The following is a 23,438-nucleotide window of genomic DNA, read 5'->3' on the forward strand; positions in this document are numbered from 1 at the left end:
ACCCACTTTCTGCCCCTACCCCCCCATATGACGTCAGCACCGCGCGCCGGAAAACCCCCCCCGACGAACCACAATTCTCTGCGGCGAGAAACAGACGAGGACTACATCTCCCGAGATGCCTTAGATCAGGGGTCTTCAAACTTGGCCCTTTTATGACTTGTGGACTTCAACTCCCAGAATTCCTCAGCAAGTTTGAAGACCCCTGCCTTAGATCAATAAGGACGGAAGGGGTCCAAGATAGAACCCCCGAGCGGGAGTGGGGTTCCCCCTAAGCTTTCACGGGACCTTGCGTTTATATTCGTTGTTATTAGTCAGTGAGCACCACCATAACGAACACAACGTAGGATTTTAGGCAACGGGGAAGAGTATAGAGTGTGTGCTGTGGGTTCGGTGGAAGCAGGCAAAGGCAAACCATTTCCGAAATCTTGCAAACAACAACAACAACAACCCCGTAGGGACTTTATTCAGGCAGTTGCCAGGAGTCCACGCTGACTGGAAGTCCCAAGTTCTTTTGCAACGAATAAACCTTAACTTCCTTTCGCTAGATTTAGGTTTGCTACAACTTCCTTGTGCGATGCATCACTTTTTTAACATGAGTAGTGAATTTACTTTCAGAGCAATAGCTCTGACAATATAGCAACCACGGCATCATTAGGGTACCAGACGTGCTATAAAAAGAAAAGGATTGTTGTTAAAAAGTGGGGTTGTGTATATGAAAAAATGATCGCATTTGTGTACACAGGAAAAGTGATAATTAAATGAGCAAATATTCTCGTGAATCTATCTACTCTAATATAATATCTAATATTTATCTAATATATATATTATCTAATATATATTTATTATGCTATACCAGGGGTAGGCAACCTTGGCTCTTTTATGACTCGTGGACTTCAACTCCCAGAATTCCTGAGCCAGCCATGGCTCAGCTTGGAAACCTCTCCCTTTCCCCTCAGCATGGCTGGCTCAGGAATTCTGGGAGTTGAAGTCCACGAGTCATAAAAGAGCCAAGGTTGCCTACCCCTGTGCAGCTATACTAATGTTATGTTATAATATATTTATTTATTTATTTTAATTCCATTTATATCCCGCCCTTCTCCGAAGACTCAGGGCGGCTTACAAGCTATTTATAGTATATTATTAACTAGAGTCGCCTCCAGACGAGATGGGGGGGACATAAATCTAGTAAAGCAATAAACAAATGTTGTATGAGAGAGAGAGAGAGAGAGAGAGAGAGAGAGAGAGAGAGAGAGAGAGAGAATGAGATCTCGCGATAAAATACGTGAAGGGACGCTCGTTGTCCCAGTTCAGGAATGGTGGAAGGAAAACGGCGCTTTAACTGAGCTGCCTCCCGTTGCTATGATACGGGCGCCGCGCGCGTAAAGGAGTTGGCTGGCAGCAACCGCCGCGGCCTTTGCGTTTCGCGCGTGCTGGGCGGCAGGTAAGAGGCCGAAGCTCGCAGCGCGGAGCAAAAGCGGCGTCTTTAGATTCGTCTGCCTGAGCCACTTCGGCGAGCAGTCGGATTGTCACCGACGCCCCATAGGCTGCCCCCACCTCCAAGTCCGTATCAGCATCGCCCCGATTTTGTGCTCTTTGGCTTTTTTTCGGCATGGCTCTTGAACAGTAATGGAGGGCATAGACTGGTGTGTAATGGAATCAGAGGGTCAAGCCTTGAGGTGAAATGAGGTCCCGTCACGACAAATCGCGTCACTTGTCTGGATAGTTTATTCAACAAACCACTACCTGAGGTAAGTAGCCTCGGCGCTTTTATGACTCGTGGACTTCAACTCCCAGAATTCCTGAGTCAGCATAGCTGACTCAGGAATTCTGGGAGCTGAAGTCCACGAGTCATAAAAGCGCCGAGGTTGCCTACTCCTGCACTGGGCTTACAAAATGCAAAATGTAGTTCATAGTTTTCTAGGCAGATTTTGGGGCGTATCTTAAGCCAAATAAGCTCTGCCTGTGTTGCTTTTCTGTCAGTTTTTAAAAAAAATGATGGAGAGCACCCAAAGATCTTTTTGGGTTGCATAGGATATATTCACCAATATTTACTATTAAAAATTAAAATGGATGGAATCGCTACCGCCGCCGCCTCTCACAAGTGTCTGATGGGATTTTAATACGGTATTATTTTTCAGCATAAGCTGGCAAATAATTTTGATTACATGGACCTTTGGAAGGCTCTTGGAGGGCCCCCAGGGATCCTCAAACCACACTTTGAGAAACCAAGCTGTGGTGTTTTCTGCATAAGAACGCTAACATACTACAGGTAGTCCTCGACTTACAATTCATTTAGTGACCATTCAAAGTTACAGTGGCACTGAAAAAAAGTGACTTATGACCATTGTTTTTCACACTTAGGACCACCGCAGCATCCCCACGGTCACCTGATCAAAATTCAGATGCTTGGAAACTGACTCATATTTATGACAGCTGTTGTGTCCTGGGGTCATGGGAGCATCTTTTGTAACCTTCTGACAAGCAAAGTCAATGGGGAAGCCAGATTCACTTAACAACCGTGTTACTAACTGAACGGCTGCAATGATTTACTTAACAACTGTGGCAAGAAAAGTCATAAAATGAGGCAAAACTCCCTTAACCAAGGTGTCATTTAGCAGCATAATGGTGGGGAATGGAAGGATTTAATAATCCACTTAATATATCCACAAATCCTTCCAGGAAGGGAGGCATGCTGTCAAATTCCCTTCCTGAAAATCTGAGAAATAGCAAACAGTACAGAATAATGCAAACATTTATCAGTATGATAAACCTAAGTGCCAGGAATACTGTAATTATACAATGTGCAAAATAACCACTCATTTGTTCACTTATAATTTTAAAAAATGCTCACTGTTCCTTCTTTAATAGACCATGTTTTGTCATTTAGGTAGCCCCTATGATTTATAATTAAAGGTAAAGGTAAAGGTTCCCCTGCACATGCGTGCTAGTCGTTTCCAACTCTAGGGGCCGGTGCTCATCTCCATTTCAAAGCCAAAGAGCCAGCGCTTGTCCGAGGACGTCTCCGTGGTCATGTGGCCGGCATGACTAGACGCCAAAGGCGCACAGACCGCTGTTACCTTCCCACCGGAGTGGTCCCTATTTTTCTACTTGCATTTTTAGGTGCTTTCGAACTGCTAGGTTGGCAGAAGCTGGGACGAGTAACAGGTGCTCACTCTGTTACGCAGCACTCGGGATTCGACCCGCCAAAGTGCCGACCTTCTGATCGACAAGCTGCCCCTTTCAGTAATTGCTCTCAATGCAATTGAGACAAGCCATTTCTTTTCCTAAAGATTGCTTCCTTATTGCACATGCACACTTTGTCAAGATTTGTGATTCTGACTTAAAATATGAAGAGCATTTTATTATTTTCTTAAAAATAATTGGTTTATCAGGCAGATCAGAATTATCTATTCCTTAAGGAGGATTTTGGATAAAAAGTTACTGTCTTTTTCTAGAAAGAAAGTTGAAGAAAAGAGCAGAAATGGCAAGTAATCATAAACCTCCTACAGCACGTCCTTCTTCACGAATAGGCCTGGGTGTCAGGCCACCTTCATCCTCATTACGACCTCCGTCTGCAGCATTACTTGGTGCGGGGGTAAGTTAATATTAATTTATTCAAAAACCAAGGAATCGGAGTTCACCTTTTCCAATTTAGATATATGGCAGGCACTGATATGTTTTGGTAGGCAAATGATATTAAGGCAGTTCTGTGTGTTTATTTGTGTCAAGGAGATTATTTTGAAATATGCTCCCTGTAGCTAATTGTGTGCCAATATCATGGGAATCTTCCTAGCCTGATTAGGTTTAGATGAGATCCAGCTTGACTTTTCTTATGTCACACTTTTCTTTGGCCACCACTATCCCCTTTTTAACTCTAATTGGCATAGTACTCTATTCTGTATACATAAAGGTCTAAAACGGTACCTTAACAATTGTAAGGAATAAATGTGCTTTTTGTCTTTGGTTGGGTGTTATGTGAATCCTGCCAGTATGGTTTGTGAACCAGGGTCTACAAATTATGATATATTCAGTAACCATAGTTTAACAAACAAATGGCTTAGCTTAGTGAGTTAACACACCATCTTGAAGAGGTTCTAGAAGAAATCATTTAATCATATGAGCAGTAGGATCTTAAATTCTTTCCAATTCACTACTTCTTTCTCCATATCATATTGCTAACTATTTCCCACAGTATAAAAGCTAATATACATGTTTTGCATTTACACAATCTCTGCCTTTCTATAACTGCTCTTCCTTTAAAGAATCTGTTTCATATATAACATTAGTAGCTATGATTTTTTTAAAATTTCAGTACCTTAACCTATTTATTCATAGATTACAAATCGGAACAAATGTTCTTTGGGAGTGCTATTTTAATTATGTTTTCTCATTGATTTTGATCTCTGTATCAGATTCCCCCAGGTACATCCAGGCCTGGTACACGTGGTGGATCGATAGGAACTGGTGTGGTTTTTTCCTCTCAGATTAAAGTTGCAGACCGTCCAGTGACACAACAAGGACTAAGTGGAATGAAAACAGGAATGAAAGGTATTTTAAAATAGGAATGTACAAGAACATTAACCTTATTTATCTTTTTATTAACATTCAAAGGTTAAAACCATTACAAGGTTAAAAGCAAATGAAAATTAAAAGATTAAATAATTAATACAATGTACAACAATATCTAATCTAATAGGAATATAGATTCCACTCCATTAGATCCAGGTTTTCCATGCAGCAATTGTTATTGGACAGAGGAGAAGTCTGCTAGGTCCAGAAGGCAATGAATGGATCAGATAGTGAATGGTATATATTGAAGTATCCATGCAACAACTTTACTCCAAGAGTGAACTGATAGACATTTGCTTCTGGGTACAATGTAAGGTGCTGGTTGTCGTTGTTATAGCTCTTTGGGATTTGAGGTCTAGGTACTCCTGGAACACTTTCTCTCTGTAACATCTGCCCGCTGATTAGATCCAGTGCTTTTTTTGTAAAAGAAAAAGGTGCCAGAACTCACACGTCATACAACCCGCCTTGCCTACCCTACAAGGTTCCATCCAAAAAAGGTGCCAGAACTCCGTTCTGAGCGTTCTATGAGGAAAAAAGCCCTGATTAGATCTAATATGCTAGACTTGCCACATGTTCCCTCAGTAAGAGGCTGCCACTTACAGAGGCCCTATAAACAGACCTTCTTATTTAATACCATTCCTCTGGAAGAGAGCCCATCCCCTTGTTTCATTGGCCCCTTCTGGGAGGCTAGTCTTTTCGTAATTCTTAGTCACAAGATTGGGTTCTTTCACTAGTATGAATGTTTATACACCACTGCTGATCGATCCCGAGGACAGAATGGAACAATTTGCCCCTGCTGGGTCACCGCCACTGGCTTGCTACCACCGGCTCACCTGGCTGTCTCACCTGAGCAACTCGCTGTGGGATGACTTGCCTCGCAGGAGGAGGAAGAAGAGGGGAAAGCCAGACCCCTGATGGGACACCAGCGCCCCAGTGCAGTTGTCTCACTTGCAGGAAGTTGTCCCGCAGGATGAGTCATCCAGAGTGAGTCACTTAGGGCGAGCCGGCTGGGGTAAGCCAGCAGCAGGTGAGCTGCTGTGGGCCAGCAGTGGGGACCCAACGGCAGTGTATGATGTGTTTAGTTGACCATAACAAAGACTAAAATAATGTATCATTATAATACAGAATAAGCAGTATGTTCAGTGCTAGATTGAGCCTGATAGTCAGAGCAGACCAAATGTATCCAGGGCCTATAGTTTTCTAAATGTGTAGATAATATATTATCATTGAACTTTTAGGAAAAAAAATATGCTGCATTTTTTGTCATTAGTGAATAGGTATCTTCTCTATGTGATTGTGTTGTTTTGCAAGAATCGTTTCACTATTTTTAATTAAATAGCTCTTTTTGTCATATCAGAATATATTTTTCCCTAGGTCCACAAAGACAAATTATGGATAAATCCTATTACCTTGGAGTGCTGAGGTATGTGGAAGAATTTGTCACTAGTAAGACGGGATAAGATTAGTTCCAATATTGTACAGTTAGTCCATATTTGAAAAAAAATATAGTATCAAGCAAGATACGCTTAAGATCTTAATGAGGGTGTAAGGTCATAGTATGTTCTCAGTATTTCATTTCTTCATGAAATAAAAGAGATTCTTACCATCCTAGTAGAAACTATACTTTCTTTTCTTTTTTTTCTGTATTGTATGCTTTGCTTTCCACTTCCTTCCATTGGCTAAAGCTAATTCTTTAGCTCATTTTAAGTTGTCATCACTCCCTTACTATATAAGTGTGAGGTGGCCATACTCCACACCTTGCATGCCTTTGAGGCTAAATCAGACTTCTTTCAAGGCATCTTTGTATTTCTTTTCCATGGTTATGTATGCTTATGGTAAGCCAAAACTTTTGATTGAATATAATGAGTTTAATCTGTATATAACTGGTAAAAAATGTTGCTTTCAGAATTTGCTTTTCCACAAACCCATAATAGATAAACTATTTTTGGCTCAGATAATACAGTAAGCCTAAGAGAATAAAATAGGCAAAGGCAATATGGTATGATTAGCCAACTTTTTTGGTTTTGTTTGCATGTCACATGATCATATGAAACTCCCAAACTTTGTCATAAAATAAGATTGTAGCTAAGCTGGATCTGTTTAACCATAGTTTGGAAAACAATATTTTGTTTTCACATAATCCTAAGTCATTGAGTGAATTCACAGATAGAACAGAAGTGAAGAAACCTACATTTTATCTTCAGAGTATGTATGAATTTGAGTCCTATTTCTTCTATCTGTCCATATGCTCTTGGTAGCATATGGACGGTCTAATTAAACACCCTTAACTATGTCTAATTTAAGAATTTTCATTCTATGATTTTAATGGCAGAATTGATAACTTATAAAACATTCCTTTTTGTAAACAAATCTATGCAAAATCTGTAATAGTCCTTACCCTAGAAAAAACTAGCTGTCCCTAAAATAATACAGTATTGTCAAATTGGTCAGTGATAAACACATCCTCTTGTATATTAAATTAATATTTTAGAACACTCGTGTGGAAATTTTAAAAGGCATCTACTAAATATACTATTTTAAAATTAAAATCAGGACTGCAGGTCCTTGAACAAATCCACTTTAGTGCTTGTTCTTCTTAGCCCAGGCATATCAAACTCACAGCCTCAAGTGACGTCACGCAACGTATCGTGACTTTTCCCCCATTGCCAGCAATGGGATGGGCGCAGTTTCAGCATGACGCATCTGGCCCGCGGGCCGGCAGTTTGACATGCCTGACTTTTCCCTTTATTGTCAAATGAAAAAAAATTGAAGTATTTGTAGTACATTTGGTTCTCTCAACTTTATATGAAATTTCAGCAGTAACGAAGATTAAAGTATATATGTTAACGTGATCACCTATTTCTTTTCTTATAGAGGCAAAATAAATGAGCTTACCTTAGAAATCAATAAGCTTCAGAAAGAAATTGATATGTATAACCAGGAGAATTCTGTCTATCTGTCCTATGAAAAAAGGTAAGCTAAACTGCACATCAAAATCTGTAAATACGCTTGTTCTTAATGGATTCATATTTATGAATAACTTTTGGGTTGGAAGTGTAGAGCTGAGCTTGTTTTAGATTCCATTCATTGCTGGGCTTTGTAATAATCTTGTGTTTTCTTGTGCTCTTAGAGCAGAATCTTTAGCTAGTGAAATCAAAGAATTTCAAGGACAGTTGGCAGACTACAATATGGTATGTTATTGTTTCACAGATAACTTTCAATATTTAGATTGAATTATGCAGTATGAAAATTGGACACAATTTTGAATTGTGTTTGTAAATACCTTTTCAACTATTGTTTCTCTAATATAGTTCAAACCAATGCAGATTTGATAGTAGCTATGCAAACAATATGAGATTACACGAATTAATTAACTTTTCTTGTTGATTTAGTTGGTAGATAAACTTAACACAAATACTGATATGGAGGAAGTAATGAGTGACTATAACCTGGTAAGCATAAGACTAATGTTTCATTTCAGTACAGGTGTTATTTCTTACACATATGGTGATGTTGTCAATGATTTTGTCCTTTTTAATAGTTAAAAGCTCAAAATGACCGTGAAGCTCAGAGCATAGACATTATATTTACAGAAAGACAGAGGTAAGTATCTAAATTCAATTTTTTTTAAAAAAAATAATAATTGTAGGATGGAATTTTCATGTACATTCAAGTTTGTCCAGTGTTTGTTCTCAATCGTTTGAAGAAGCCTTTCAGAACTCACATATTTACCACACTAAAAAACAATAGTACTCACAAGAATTGGCATAAATATTATAAAGCAGCTCTAATTAAGTATGGTGTAATTCCTCTCATGGAAATTAGTGCAGTCAGTGGCCTCTGAAGGGAGAGGTATAGGGCAGAGCAGATTGACAAAAGCAGTGGTCCATGATCACAACCACATTTTTGTATTATATTGTTGCATGCATTCCTATTTACACAATTTTTAATTTATGTTTCCCATTTCTTAAATGCCCATCCCCTCAGAGATTAATTATGTAAATAAATACGGATAACATAGACATCATAAAACCAATGCCATAAATTACCACAGAAATTTAATTCATTCCATTAGAAATCCATCATATCAATAGCTGTTAAATCAGAGCTGTAATGTTTTTCTTAATATATTTAGATCACATGAAATTGAATAATGACACAACAACACAGATTGTGTGTATATTTTTGTCCTAAGTATAGGACGACAAAAATGGCGCAATTCTGTACTAATAACAGAAATAGTTTCAGTCTACAATGTGGTGAACATTTATGGATCAATATATTTGTCTTCAATAAATCCGTCATCTTCTGGAACATATGGATGGAATTGTTCAAAAACAGCTATAGACTCTTCATTAGGCTCGGATGCTTGTGGGGGGGTGCATAATTGAGGTGTGAATGTTTCTTCAAACATCTCAGATTCCTCTTTTTCTTGGAGACGTCTGTGATTATAGCTTTTTAAATAATGGTACCACATTGGAAACTTGATAGCAGCAATAATCAGTGTTGTAGTGCTGAGGCTAACTGCTAGGACACCCATCAAAAAAGTCCAGCTTTTGCCAGTGGGCTGAATACCTGCATGTTGAAATAAAATATTTGTTTGTACAAATATATACATATATGTCTATATAAATAATAAAATATTGTAATGTATAGTCATCCTCCATAACTGTCTTTTCTTCACAAACCTTCTGAGAAAATGCTTGGTTTCCAGAGGACATTTATTAATGTCTATTGATCGGATTAAGCAAACTGTCCTCTTCCTTAGGAGAACTATAGGGTTTAGGTTATTTAACTATTGACTTTTTAAAGAAAAAGATGCAATAAATGCTGTAAACTTTTAAAGTAATTTTAGGTGAATATCACACTGTGGAATTTCAGCGGAATTAATAAATAGATCAATGAATGATCTTGACTTTCTGTATGGATCTCTAGTACCTGCCTAAGTTATGGTCTAATTTATTCAAAATTAATGTCCCACCTAGTTTGCCCTAGTATAGTGCCAATCCTATAACTTCAACTGGGATCTATTTGACTTTCATGAGAGGAAATTGTTGCCATATCAGACAAGCTGAAATTTTATGCTCAAAAGGACATACAACAAATAATTGGAATATTGGAACCATCCAGATTATGTGATTAACTGTAGTTTAACAATATGCATGTAAAGATTCTCAGGCCACTTTGCAATTTAGCAAATTCAGTTATGTTCTGCTAGGGAAAATATCGTTTCGGTTAGGTAGTGCTGTTAAAATTATTTCAGTATATTTCCTGGTTTAAAATGTAACGAATGACTGAAATCATCAAGTTAGGAAGAGGGAAGGTTGGGAGTAAAACAGCTGTTTATGAAAATAGTGTGCAGTTGGCCATTCCAGACACATGAGAGAAAAAGGCGGCTATCAGTCCTCTACAGGTAAAAAAAAATAAAATAAAAAAATAAAAAAGCAGAATTCAACCCTGCATTATGCATGTATGCATCTGCCCATCTATCTGAATGGCAACTTTTTAGTTTGATAGAAGCTGCTCTTTGTCTCAATTAGGTGGCTTGAAGCTTCATATAGTCTAGTAGATATCTATGAATGTGCCAAGATGCAGGCAATATTGCAGGCGTTTGAGGGCAACCTTGACCAAAGCTATTCTTAAATCCAACGCAATATATTAGAAAGGTTTTAATTTGTATGAATGTAGAACAGTCAGTTTTTATGTTTAAAAATATTCAGTGCTTCATAATCCATGTAAGTGAATTATATCATTTTTGACATTTTTTTCTGAAACAATATACCCCCATATATACACTTAATTGTTTATTTAAACTGAAGTGTACCTGAATATGCTGATTCATTTGTATAATTATAGGTTGTGCCATCGATATTACTAATAAAAGGAAAAGGTGACAGAGTTGTTCCAGATGTTCCCATTTGTTTACAATTTAATATATTTGTTGTCTCGATAGGATAGTTTGTCAGAGTAACGGGAATAGGACACGTAGCATTGTTCTCATTTTCTGTAAATATAACCAGTATCAGTGTTAAAATGTTTGGCCCGCGCTCTTACTCCAAGCTAAACTTTTTATATTAAATATATAAATTTAAAATTATTTTTTTTGTAACTTTATAAATTTAAAAAAAGATGAGTTAGCACAATAGGGGTGACAGAGTGAAGCAAAAGAAATAGTATCTAGCATAATAAGCCTACAGAAAATAAGCCTACAGAAAAGAAAGCCAGCAGAACAAAGAGACAAAACCAACAGTCTTCTAGGACAATTAACCAGCTAAACATCAATAGAAAATAATTAGCATTCATGCACGGAAAGCAAACTTCATCTGAGAACTTCAAGAAACACTGTCCAGGTTTACTGCTCTTATGCATTAACAACTGGTCTGCATGCATCAAAAGAATTTCATAGATAAATGCCACTTTCTTGGTGCCAAGATTAGTAAATAGCTCATTCAAAGCAAAGCTGTATTCCAATACTGTTGGCCTCAGTAATGGAATATTTCATCAGATAGTCATCCAGAAAATGTTAAAATCGAAAATCAATTCTAGTAATGCATATCCCAAAAACTAGACATCCAAGGAAAACAAATTCTATGAATTGTATTCATATTCATACAAATTGTATGAATATGTTTTAATGGTATCATTATAAAACTGAATAATATACTGTATATTATTGTGTTAGTTATCTGTTTAAATGGCCTTAATTGCTCTCCTAGAAGGATATTCTTTAGAACTCATAGTGACTTACTTATAAGCAGATACCTAAATGTAGGATTACCAGATCAGAGTTGGAAAACTCTGAAAAACTACCAGATGACAGCAATTAAAGTTCTCTGTATGCTATCATCTAGTGGTCCCCTTGATTTTTTTGCAGCTCAGATCTGGTAGATAGCCCTAGATGAAGTATGCAAAGTTATTGTACTGAAATACATTATTCTGAATACATTTCTGGTTCACTGTGCAAATTTTTTTTCTAACCCACTTGGCTAAACAGATAACTTTTGAATTTGCTATTTTGAATACTTTAAAATATGAGGGCTATATTTAGTTTCAAATCCAGATGTTAACCAGTTGAATAAACCATGCTTCATATGTGATTGGAATGAGCCCAAACCAGACCTTTCAGCATTAGGCAAAGAACCTTGTCAATATGTAGTTTCATGTTCAAAGATACTAGCATTGTGTATAAATTACTTCATGATTAAAAACAAACTCGGTTATATAAGCCAATTTTACAATCCAATTGTTTGGAAATCATATTAATGTTGTACATAAGCCAAGTTCTCTTAGGCTGTTCCAATATAGAGTTTTCTTTTATGGTTTTTGGCTCCCAAATTAGGAATTTCAGAAAGCAATTCTGAAATTACTTTTAGAAATGGAAAAATAATCAAGACTAAATATATCTTGACCTACCCATTATCACAGTAGAGTTATTCAGCCAATGCTGTAAACTAAGAAGGTCACATGAACAAGTCCACCTACTTCCATTTAATTTAATACATATTGAATTAAATGTTCTCTTAACATCAAAATATTTTAGAAAATTATTTTGTAGGTTTATGACTTTCAACTTGTTTAGCACTGCAAATATATCAGAATTTAATTGTGTAATTTTGTTATTTTGTAGATTCAGAATCTGCAATTCATTTAAACCAGCAAATGCTGCTTTTTCAACTGTTTCGATAGAATTATTACTGACATCAAGAATTTTTAATTGTAAAAGCTTTTCAAAGCTGTAATTAGAAACAACAACAATAGAGTTGTTGTTCAAATACAGTTCTGTGAGATTACTGTACTGGCAAAGTATTTTTTTGTCATTGTTGTCTAAAGTAATATGATTGCAACTAAGATATAACACAGAAATGTCTTTGATTAGGCTAGAAGGAACAGAAGAATGGTTTTTTGCCACTTCCTGGCAGTTTACCTGTTAAACAGAGAGAAAAAACAGTTATGAAAATATCATAAGAAATTATTTACAAAAATCTTTTACAAATCTGTATACTGTTCGTTGTTTAAAAAGTTCAGTTCAAACAGAAATTCATGTAGTTTAGATAATAAAATAAAGAGCAATGTGACAACCAAATCCCATAAGATGTAGAAAAGTAGCAGCAGAGAACAGCAAAATAAACACTACCCAAATCAGAAACAAAGCAATGTATGCTGCTTCTAGTTAGGAATATTTTCATTCCGTATACAAGAAAGAAGTTGGTCATGAATATTGATTCTGAATACTTTAAAATTTCAATACTTCAAGTCTGAAATAGGTTTTAAAAGCTTTCTGTAAAGGAGTAGGAAGCATGACGCATGTGACATTTCCATGTAACCTAGACTGAAAATTATCTTTTGGCATAAGAGGCTGTTTCATACTAACCATCTCTAGAGCTGCCAAAGGATGCAAGTGACACCACGTGTTTACATATACATCATACCAACAGTGTGACAATTTTAAATATTTAAATATTTGCATCACACATCATGATGCAACTATTGCAAATTGCATAAACTAGGGATGCTTCTTCGTTTTTTTAGCGTAGGTCAAATGTTGTCTATAATAGCATCTTCTGCAATAAATGCATCATAACCCAGATGTGTTTATTATGTCATTGTGGTTTGTAATGGACAATGTGTATGCAGCAGAGCATGATACTTGAAGGAATTGAATCTGAATATTAAAAAATGTACAGGGCTATATTGAATCTCTAATCTGTTTAAGAATAAATATTCTTTAACAGGGTTTTAGTTTTAGCATTCTGAAGAAGCATTCCTTATTTTTAGTCTGGAATGTGTGACATGCTCTGGGCATATATATGTGCAAGAGTAGTGGAATAACTGATAGCATTAATAGAAATATGTGATCATTATATTTTATAAATATCACAAGTTTATACATGTTCTAAAGCATATTTTAAAAGAAACTGCATGGCATCATTAAAAAAGCTTTATTATTGGATCTAAATCTCATTCTTATCTAATTAGAAATTGGGAACTAACAGCTTCTTTAACAAGTGGCTAAAGAATGATAACTGTATTTAGTTTCAAAACTTACAGTTTGAGAAGTATCACTGCATTCAGTACTGACTGGATGAAGAAAGAGAGCTGCAACCAGTATCAGGAGCCAAGCAAGCTTCATATTCAAAATCTGTTAATTTTTGATATAATTCAAACAGTAACAAGAACTGAGGATTTAACACAGGGAACTAAGGAGCTATTATTATTCTTCTTTGGCTCACGATTTGTGGCCATAGAATGCATCAAAGTCAATTGCAGAGCAAAATAAATGAATAGAATCCTTGGAGCTGAATTAAAATATTGAAATTGAAGTAATATTGTTTTCACCCCTAAATTTGCCCCATCTAATGACCTGTGTATGGAAGAAACTTTTATTCTGATTTTCTAAAAGATGACTGCATGATGTAGGGAAAAACACACACATACCCAGATAACATACCCAGAGAGAGACAGTAATCCTTCATACTCCCATATTTAAAATTCTGCTTTTTTGTTTGGAATAATAATATACGGAAACTTGCAAAGGTGACTGACAAATAACCCCATGCAGAATACCTGGCTCTTCGAGCTTTCCGGCCCAGGCTGAGAATTTTTAACTGGGGTTTTTAATTCTAGGGATGATTTAATCTTTTTAATTTGTTTTTAACTTTTGTATTGGTTGTTTTAAATGCCCTGTAAACCGCCCTGAGTCCTTCGGGAAAGGGTGGTATATAAATTTAATAAAATAAAATAAATAAATAAAATAAATATGTGGGAGGCTGAATCCTGGTCTTTATTTCTCAATAATGTAGAACTTTCTAAGTCATCTGGTTCTCTCTCCAATTTTGGTGTGGTTTTCTGATAGAAAATGTGACTAGGTAGGGGAAAGGCTGTGAAACGTGCCCCACCATGTTTCAAAGTAGATATGATTTTCTCTCTTAAAGCCTCTCTAGCTGGCAACCAAACAACAATTACTTTTTTTTTTAAGAATTCAAATGTTACGTGCCAAGTCCACTTGCTAAAGGTACGAGCTCTTCACTTCAGAAAAAAATGCATTGCTTCAGCTAAATAATATTGTTGTAGATTTTTATAAAGTACAAAAAGCTACAAATATTTTCTAAATGGAACTTCAATAATTGTAGAGCAAATTTAAACCATCCTGAGAGCTTTGCTTCTTCTTGCTCCCAACTGAGCTCTAAAATGGTTCCACTTTAAAGGGCAGCACAAAGCAGAGTCATATCTCCTTGTCGTGATGCAGTTTATGTGACCATTCTTTACAAAGAAAACTGCATAAATCTCTCAAGGATTGGTAAAAAAAATACAGCTAATGTGTTTATTTGATACAGTGCAGTAGCCAGAGGGGGAAAAAAAAAACCAAGGTTGCAGTGAAGTTTCGTGGTGAAAGCATCTCTCAATCTTATCTTCAGCCATATTTTTTTAAAAAAAAAAATCAAGTACGGTATATGCTATTTCTCAAGGTTTCCTATTTATTGCCAAAACAATCTTTGTTAACGTTTTAGGTTGTTTAAAAACAAAGTACAGCTTCAAGGTAACAGTAGAGTTAAATATGACTTCTCACAAAACATTAATCGTTCAGAATCTTTTCTGAATTTCATAAGAAAATCAGAACCAGACAGTATATATATATATATATATATTCCAAACTCTTGGATTATGAATCAAACTTTGGTATCACACAAGTATACAATGATTTATATGCATATATCATACCTTTTTAATTTTTCTCCGTAAAATCATGCTTGCATATTTTCCTGTGATTGAAAAAGAAGAGATGAAAAATGCAATGTTTCTGCACTTGGTCACAACCTTTGTACCCAATTAACAGGGAGGAAGTTTAAAATAAAGCGCAGGACACCTTTAGCAAAAGATTGACTATTTGTGTTCATCTATGAGTTAGAGGCTTGCAACCAATCAAGAAGACTTTTGAATGTGATCTGTGCAGTTTTATGACATTAAATTGCAAGGTGAGGGAGGAGAAATCTCCAAGAGTTTGCAATAAGGCACGTTTGTATTGGATACAAAGAGCTAAGGCTAGATAGGTTGAGTTCTTCCTTTTTTAATGGGGGTGGGGGTGGGGGGTGTTTGGTGATAACTGCCACTAGCAGTAAAAACATCAGTCCTGGCACACAGCATAGCCTATCTATAAATTTTGTTTTTTAAAAGGAAGCAGGCATATGCTTGATTTTAGATCAAGGGTCAGGAAAAAAGAGCTAATAAATACTAGCTGAGCTACATAATAAGAGTCTGAACATTGTGAGGAAATGCTGTTTCTGTCATACTTTCTTTAACAGTCAGGTCTTCTTCCCAATCCACCTCAGCAGTTTCAGGGTTTTAGTTAGTGTAAGCAAAATGGGGCTTTCATGACTCTTTTTTGTGGTCCCAAGAGAACCCTCCAACTGCATTGTTGAATTTTAATTTCCTGTCACTTTTTTGTGGTAGGAAAGACAAAATCCCAAAACAGGTATAATATTGTTTTTTTTTAAAAAAAAACAAAAATAAAAAAACAGCTTGAAACCAAAAAGTCCCCATAGTTGACAATGGCATTTCTATGTGTTCCTAACAAAACTATACGAATATATCCATGAAGTTAGTAGAACTTGAATTCAGCTCAAGGAAGGCTTTACTTTTTGTTGTTATTGCTTTGTTTTTCCTTTCACTTTCTTTAGTGTAAAAAATTACTGGTGTTCTAAATTTAAAAATAATTAGAATGCCAAAAAAAAATGTTGGATTGGGTTTTACAAAATATTTATTTGTGTGATGCAGCAAAGAAAAACTAATTCAAGCTGTGGAAGATGATATCCGGCAGGAAAAACAAGCGGCAGAAAATATAATAAAAAATATGTCGGAAGAAGATCAAACCAAATACATAGAAATGAAAATGGCAAATGAAAAGGTCTTGCAGGTAGTTTTTGATATTTCGCTAAATTACTTTGATATGTGCCGGAATAATTTTAGACCAAAGAAATGGAAAAAAAAAATTCCAGAAGCTTCAGTCAACATATCAAGGGAAATATCTTCCAGCCAAATCTAATATTTTAACCTCTTAAAGGTTGATTGGGTGTGATGAACTCTTTACCGCAGAAATCATGTTATAGAATCTACCAACCTCTTTTTCTTTATTATAGCTTTAGTTCTCCAGTTTCTTACCAGAAGCATGGTAAGCATTGCAAGAGTCATGTGCACATTAAGCATGCGTGGTTGTTTAGTATGCTGCGTAGCATGTCTTTGTAGGATAAAACTCCATGAAGGAATGAAAGATTTAATTGACCTTATTCAAGAAAAAATAAATTGTTCAGAACAAGATAATTGAATCCAAGGTTTAAAAGAGAAAACCTATTTAACACCAGAAAATTTACATTACGTCACATTTTGAAACACGAGCTATAATCTAATTTTGCTCGAGTAAGTTGGAAATGGTGGCAACTAAATAATTCAAATCCTAACTGAGGACCTAAGAACGATGATGATCATGTTACTGCGTTTCCCTGAAAATAAGACCCAGACTTTTTTTCTTTTTTTGCCTCCAAAAAAGGCACCAGGTCTTATTTTTGGGGGATGTCTTTTCCACCGTGAGGTGAGACCAACAGCCCTACTCAGCCGGCCCATTTCTTCTGCGGCCAAAGGAAATGCCTCTGCAGCAGAGAATAGTTCCGGATTGACGCGTGCGGCGCCCCCTGGCTGTATCTTACCAGCCAATTGAATCTGTAGCTCGGGTCTCAGCTGCAGAGGCCTTTCCGGAAGGCCTCTGACAGTGAAATGTAGGCCAGGGCAAATCCGGAGCTCCATTCTCAACTGCATAGGCATTTCCTGAAGTCCTCTGACGGCGAAATGCAACCAGGGGGTACCACAGAAGATGTGGGCCAGCGAGGCAAGGCGGGTGTCGATTCATGAGAGGCCTGGTTGCAACGGTAAGCTAGGGTGCAGGGCGCATGGGGCAGCACCACCCCCACTCTAGCTTGATTTTTAGGTGTGCGCCTCATCCCAAAACTAGGGCTTATTTTTTGGGTAGGGCTTATATTAGGCCCACCCCCAAAAATCAAGCTAGGGATTATTTTCGGGATAGGTCTTATTTTTGGGAAAACACGGTAGTGATAACATTATGATTAAACTCTTCAAAGAAATGGGCGACATACTTATCAAGCATAAGATTGGATGCCTTGAGGTTGAATTTGACCACAGCTGCGCATTTATATAGGATAGGGCCATGGTTGGACTACCCATGAAACCTTAATTTTCAAAGTTTCTTTCAAGCACTAAATCTCTTTTAACAGTTTTTATTATATGAAAATCATACTTCCTTTCCTAGGAATTGGCCTCTTTACAACAAGAAATGGATGCTGTGAATATGAAAGAACAAACTCTGGAAGCTGTATGTATTTTCCTATTCTCAAATTCATTACATAATGGAAAGATAAGGTTGAAAGAGAAGACTCATAAATAACTGTCTTACGTACAATTAAAAATAAAGTCAAAATCCCTGGCTAGTATCATTTTAGCTGTTTGTTATCTTTACGATACTGATTATCAATTGATGGTTGCCACTGTAGTATAGAATAAAAGTAGAGAACTTTTTTCTGGTCCGTGTTTCACACACTTTTTTTTTCGTGCTAGGAACTCTCATATCCAGTACTATGGTGATCTCACCAGATATCTCAATATGAAATGTCATTACTCTTTTTCCAATGCACCCTTGTTGCTACTTTGTTATGCTGTTTGTAATCAGTCTGTTCAATCTTCTTAGAGCAGATAACTGGTGGTCCACTGTTTCTTTGGCTTCTTTGCAGAGGCAGCATTTGCTGTCTGCTGCTGTCTTCTCAATTCTGTCTTCGTATGCATTTGTTTTTAAGGCTTGTTCTTGTGCAGCCAAAATTAACCCGTCTCTCTTAGTTTTTCTGCTCTTGTTGTTTGTTGTTGGCTGCGAAGTCGTGTCCATCGTGACCCCCATGGACAATGTTCCTCCAGGCCTTCCTGTCCTCTACCATCTTCTGGAATCCATTTAAGCTCACGCCTACTGCTTCAGTGACTCCATCCAGCCACCTCATTCTGCTCTTAGCCGTTGCCAAATCTTGTTGTCATCTGCTTTGCCTGCTAGGTTTTTTCCCCCTTTTTTATGTACTGGCCATGTAATACTTTGCAAGATTTCTTTCCTATTTTTCATTTGGACTTTCTTGGAGGTTGGTTTGGTCTTTCCAATATTCAGTAAGCTTTCCTGATGTACTAGCTTCGATGCATCTTCTTCATTATCCTTCCGGTCTCCTTTTTTCTTCTTCTATCTGGTGTACTTGCAGCTTTCCAACCCATCTATCTTCCTTGAGTAATAGAGCCTGTAAACACTGTGTGAATGAAGGGCTAATTCATTCTCATTATTTTTCTGGTTTTCCTATCCAGGGCTTTTATTCTGCTTGAGTCCAATCCACTACTCCATTTTGCATATCTAATATTATAATGGGTGATCTCACAAGCAGTTAGGTGTTTAAACTTCGTTTGGCTTTGTTTATCCACCTTGGGAAGGATTAGATAAACGGATAAACAAAGCCAAATCTAAGTTTAAACACCTGATTGCTTGTGGATAGGTAGATCTAAAAAATGGATATTGTTTTTCAGTGGTGTTAAAAGTATTGTCCCAAGATGTAAACTGTTCCAGTTAAAGCTGCCTTTTGCAACTGGCTGAAGTTGATTTTGTAAATGTCAGTGGTGTTCATGGGGCTTCCGACGTTTAGGGATGGCACCCAAAGCGCCTGTTACTATTGGTATTATTCTTGCTTTCTTTTGGCATAGTCATTCCACTTCTACTTGGAGGTCTTTGTGTTTTGTGATTTTCTCCATTTCTTTCTCTTCTATTCTGTTGTATTATTACGATTTGTCACACAGTTGGCAAGGTATTTAGAATGTATTTTGCATTTTTATTTATCAAGTTCTTCCCAAGAACCTGGGATAAGCAGATGATATTAAATTATTAATCCTGTTATTATCCTCTTCTTAGCAATTTTTAACATAAAATACTGGAAAGGATATTATTTCCTGAAGGAAAATTACCACTATTTGCTTCCTCTGTCATGTAACACACTACAGTAAACCACATGGCCGGATTCACATATTATATAGCATAATGAGTGAATTTAACCATTGGGGCTTGTAAACCGATGCAGTGGTGTTTTATTCAATAAATAAAAGTTAAGAAAACTATTTATAAAGTGGGAACTTTTAAGTATGTTCTTACCATTCAGTGTATAATGTTAAACCACAGTATCTGTAATATAACACGCTATATACTAACCAACAGAGCTTCTAGGTTACTTTCTAAATACTTGTTATCCCCAGTTTAATCACTCCCACAATGTGTGTGTGTTTGTGTGTGTGTGTGTGTGTGTGTGTGTGTGTGTGTGTGTGTGTGTGTGTGTATCAACTGTTTTATGAATTTTCCCATTTGATATTCTGTTACAGGGGTGTCAAACTCGTAATGTTACATGACATGTTGCAACGTATCGCGACTTTTTTTCCATTGCCGGCAATGGGGTGGGCACGGTTTTGCTATGATGCATCCGGCCCACAGGATGGCAGTTTGACACCCCTGTTCTATTAAAAAGTTAGTATGTAATACTTTAAAGGTCATAACTTTGATAATACTTTAACTTCCTTAGTTTCAGAATCCCACCAGAAACTAATTTTGACAGCTGTTTTTATTACCTTGTAGTTTTTACATATTAGCAATTACATATAATTGGATAATACATATGTTCTTAAATCAAGAATGGTTAAGGAAGCTTAGAAGTAGATGTGAAATAAAAAAATGGATAGAAATTTTAATTAACACTGTATATCTGTGTATGTGAAGATAGAGAATGGCTTTGTTTTAACTGTTTAGAAGTATTTAGGAGTCATAATATATGAATCAGTGAACATATATAATGAATGTATGTGCAGAATACTTAGTTTTAGCAGGAACTTTCCTATGCTACTCTCTAGTTGCTTTTTATCCACAAGATAATGTGGCTTGTGGGCCAAAACTGATTCATTGTCCCTGGTCTTTACTTTCTGTTTCAGTTGTATAAATACAAAATACCTTATGCATGTATTCTGTCTTTAGGAAATTACTCACTCCCAAATTAAACAAGAGGCCTTACAGCTGTACGAAAAGCTCCATGGTCTTGAGGAACATCGAGATCAAATGATTGCAGAGGACAAGAACATGGGATCTCCCCAGGAGGAAAGAGAAAGACTATTAAAGCAGGTAAAAAAAATATTGAAAAAAGGTTACTTTGTAATATTTATAAAGCTCAGTTAACAGGTAGAAATAAACGGCTAGAGCAGAGGTCCCCAACGTTTTGGGCACCAGGGACCGGTTCCATGGAGAGAGGTTTTTCCGCGGACCAGAGGGTGTGTGGTTTTGTCTGTTGCCTGCATCTCACTTGTTTGTGCGGAGCAGTTGCTGGCATGCCGCAGCCTGGTACTGGTCCACGGACCGGGGGGGTAGGTGGGACCCCTGGGCTAGAGTACGTACATATCGTGTTAATGTAGAAAAGCCACACTTATTTTCACTTTCACAAGATACCATCACGACTCTAGGCCAGCAGCTGTAATGATTGGAACTTGGTGACCTTAACCAACAGAGCTAACTGTGAGAGCACATTTATGTAAAGGGACTTTATTTCTGCAGTTTGGAAGGAGACATGTTGATTGTGGCTCAGTATTCACATATCATAAAAGAATTGGGAAGACAATAAATAAGTATCTCTATTTTACACAATTTATTTTCCCTTCTCTGACATACTGAACTAAGCCTGTAAGGTAATAAATGAATCACAATTAGATGGCTGAAAAACACCAAGCGTATAACTAAAATATTATGAAAACCTGATTTAGTAGGAGTAGATATGAAAAACTAGCTGAGTATAAGTCACCAGTGCAATGTAGCTGACAAAAAATCTAAAATGAATATAGGATATCTCCCCGAATGACACTTGTGCTACTCTGGGATTGGTTCTGTGTCTTTTGGATCCCAAACCGTCATCATCAGTGAATATACTGTATATTTCTAGCAGAATTTGGAGACATTTCTTGCCCTATTGGTAAGACTTAGAATCCAATAGTCATTGACTTACAACCTGTTGCTTAATAACTAGTCAAAGTTAAGGTGGACCTCCCTGAGCTACTGACAACCAATTTTCAAAGCTACAACAGTTGCATTCCCACCCACCATCATGTGATGATACATTTTGGACGGTTGGCAACCAGTTCATCTTTACAGCAGTTTGCAAGGTCCCACGGTCACATAACTGATTTGCAATTTTTTTTGCCAGTTTCCAGCCTTTACTTTCCAACTGGGGAAAATGGATTCACTTAATAACTGCCATGTTCACTTAATGACCACTGTATTCGCTTAATCACTGTCACACAAAAAATGTAAAAAAATGTAGGTCCAGTCACGTGATATGCCTTGACTTATGACCGCAATAACTTATGGCTGTAATTCCCAGCTCACTTGTAATTCCCAGCTCACTTGTAATTCCCGGCTCAATTCCTCAACGTGCCTGGCTGAGGAATTCTGGGAGTTGAAGTCCACAAGTCATAAAAGGGTCAAGTTTGAAGACCCCTGTTGAAAATCAATGACTTATCACTTTTTCTAATATACATATATTTGTGATACTGAAAGGTAAGGTGAAAGTATTTTATTAGAGAATACAATTAATATCAGTCTGTTTCTACAGTTAAGCCAGCATTCTTATCATTCTTTCCATAGCAGTAATTTATTTGTGTCACTAAGAAATACGTCACATTGATGTTATCTCTTTTTAAGGTGAAGGAAGACAATCAAGAAATAGCAAGCATGGAGAGGCAGTGAGTGTTTTTCTATATTGCTCCTCCAGTTTTTACGTCTGCTATAAAATCAGTTTAATTTACATCCACATATTTTTTGTCAGCCACGTGTATTGTACCCGGATTTGTCATCCATGTGTATTGTACCCATTAACTGTAAAAATAAGCAGGGCTATTTTTGTGACCTACTTGTTGAAATATTCTGAAGAATCATATGTGAAAATGCAATTGGAATTAAAGTATCTGATGCCTTAACTAGGTAATACTATAGTAATAAGACAATAGTAATAAGTAATGCAACAGGAGAAGGTCTGAAATAAATATTTGTCCTGTGACATTTTATTGCTTATGAGACATGCTTCATTATCATATGGTTATTCATATTATTCAAAGAAAAATTAAAGGGAAGAGATTTTAAAGATGATACCTGTCATTAAAGGCAGGTATAAACAAAAAATGCCTTGTATAAATACAATATTACATTTAAATTTACATATGTTAACTAGGTTACTTTAATTAATGTTTTCCCTACATTTTTCTCTGAAATCAAACTTAATTTGAGAAAGTGACAGAAAGAAGCATTACTCTGTTGTAACATTATTGTAATGAAATCTTTTAACCAGCAGGGGGACCCATTATTTAACATAAGAAATTCTTACGTTCCTCTACAAAATTAAACTCCTTTAGGTAACATTGTGTAAACTCAGTTCAAGAATACTCAGAAGCAAAAACAGAAAAAGACAGTGCTGTTTTATTGTTAGTCTGAAAGCTATTTATTCAGTACTTTTTGCAAAAAGCTGGTGTCTGAAGCTTTATATTTATAGCTATCACCATGCACTTGACACATTGTTTTAGGCTAACAGAGATGAAAGAAAAGATCAACCATCTCAATGAAGGAATTCGGCAGCTTGACATGGATTTAGAAGAACACCAAGGTAAAAGAGGGCTTTAAAACCTGACTCTTCAAAACTGTATTTAAATGTTCTAGTTGATTCAGAAATGTGGACTATTTATATTCAGGTAGGGTCTATGAATTCTGAGTA

At 36.6% G+C, this 23,438-nt stretch overlaps 1 protein-coding gene across 2 annotated transcripts in view; it reads left to right on the forward strand.

Moving 5' to 3' along the window:
• Nucleotides 1–1,295: 1,295 nt before the first annotated feature.
• Nucleotides 1,296–23,438, forward strand: part of IFT74 (intraflagellar transport 74) — a 44,545-nt gene continuing 22,402 nt past the window's right edge. For both annotated transcript variants that reach the window (XM_081321776.1, XM_081321777.1), the window contains exons 1-13: nt 1,296–1,441; nt 3,456–3,595; nt 4,413–4,548; nt 5,944–5,992; nt 7,444–7,542; nt 7,700–7,760; nt 7,962–8,021; nt 8,111–8,172; nt 16,342–16,480; nt 17,885–17,947; nt 20,666–20,809; nt 22,376–22,416; nt 23,251–23,330. In XM_081321776.1, the coding sequence (XP_081177902.1) occupies nt 3,482–3,595; nt 4,413–4,548; nt 5,944–5,992; nt 7,444–7,542; nt 7,700–7,760; nt 7,962–8,021; nt 8,111–8,172; nt 16,342–16,480; nt 17,885–17,947; nt 20,666–20,809; nt 22,376–22,416; nt 23,251–23,330 (1,048 nt within the window). In that variant the 5' untranslated portion in view covers nt 1,296–1,441; nt 3,456–3,481. The remainder of the gene's footprint in view (nt 1,442–3,455; nt 3,596–4,412; nt 4,549–5,943; nt 5,993–7,443; nt 7,543–7,699; nt 7,761–7,961; nt 8,022–8,110; nt 8,173–16,341; nt 16,481–17,884; nt 17,948–20,665; nt 20,810–22,375; nt 22,417–23,250; nt 23,331–23,438) is intronic.

Source organism: Vipera berus (genome assembly GCF_964194415.1).
Source record: "Vipera berus genome assembly, chromosome: 2".
Lineage (NCBI taxonomy): Eukaryota > Metazoa > Chordata > Lepidosauria > Squamata > Viperidae > Vipera > Vipera berus.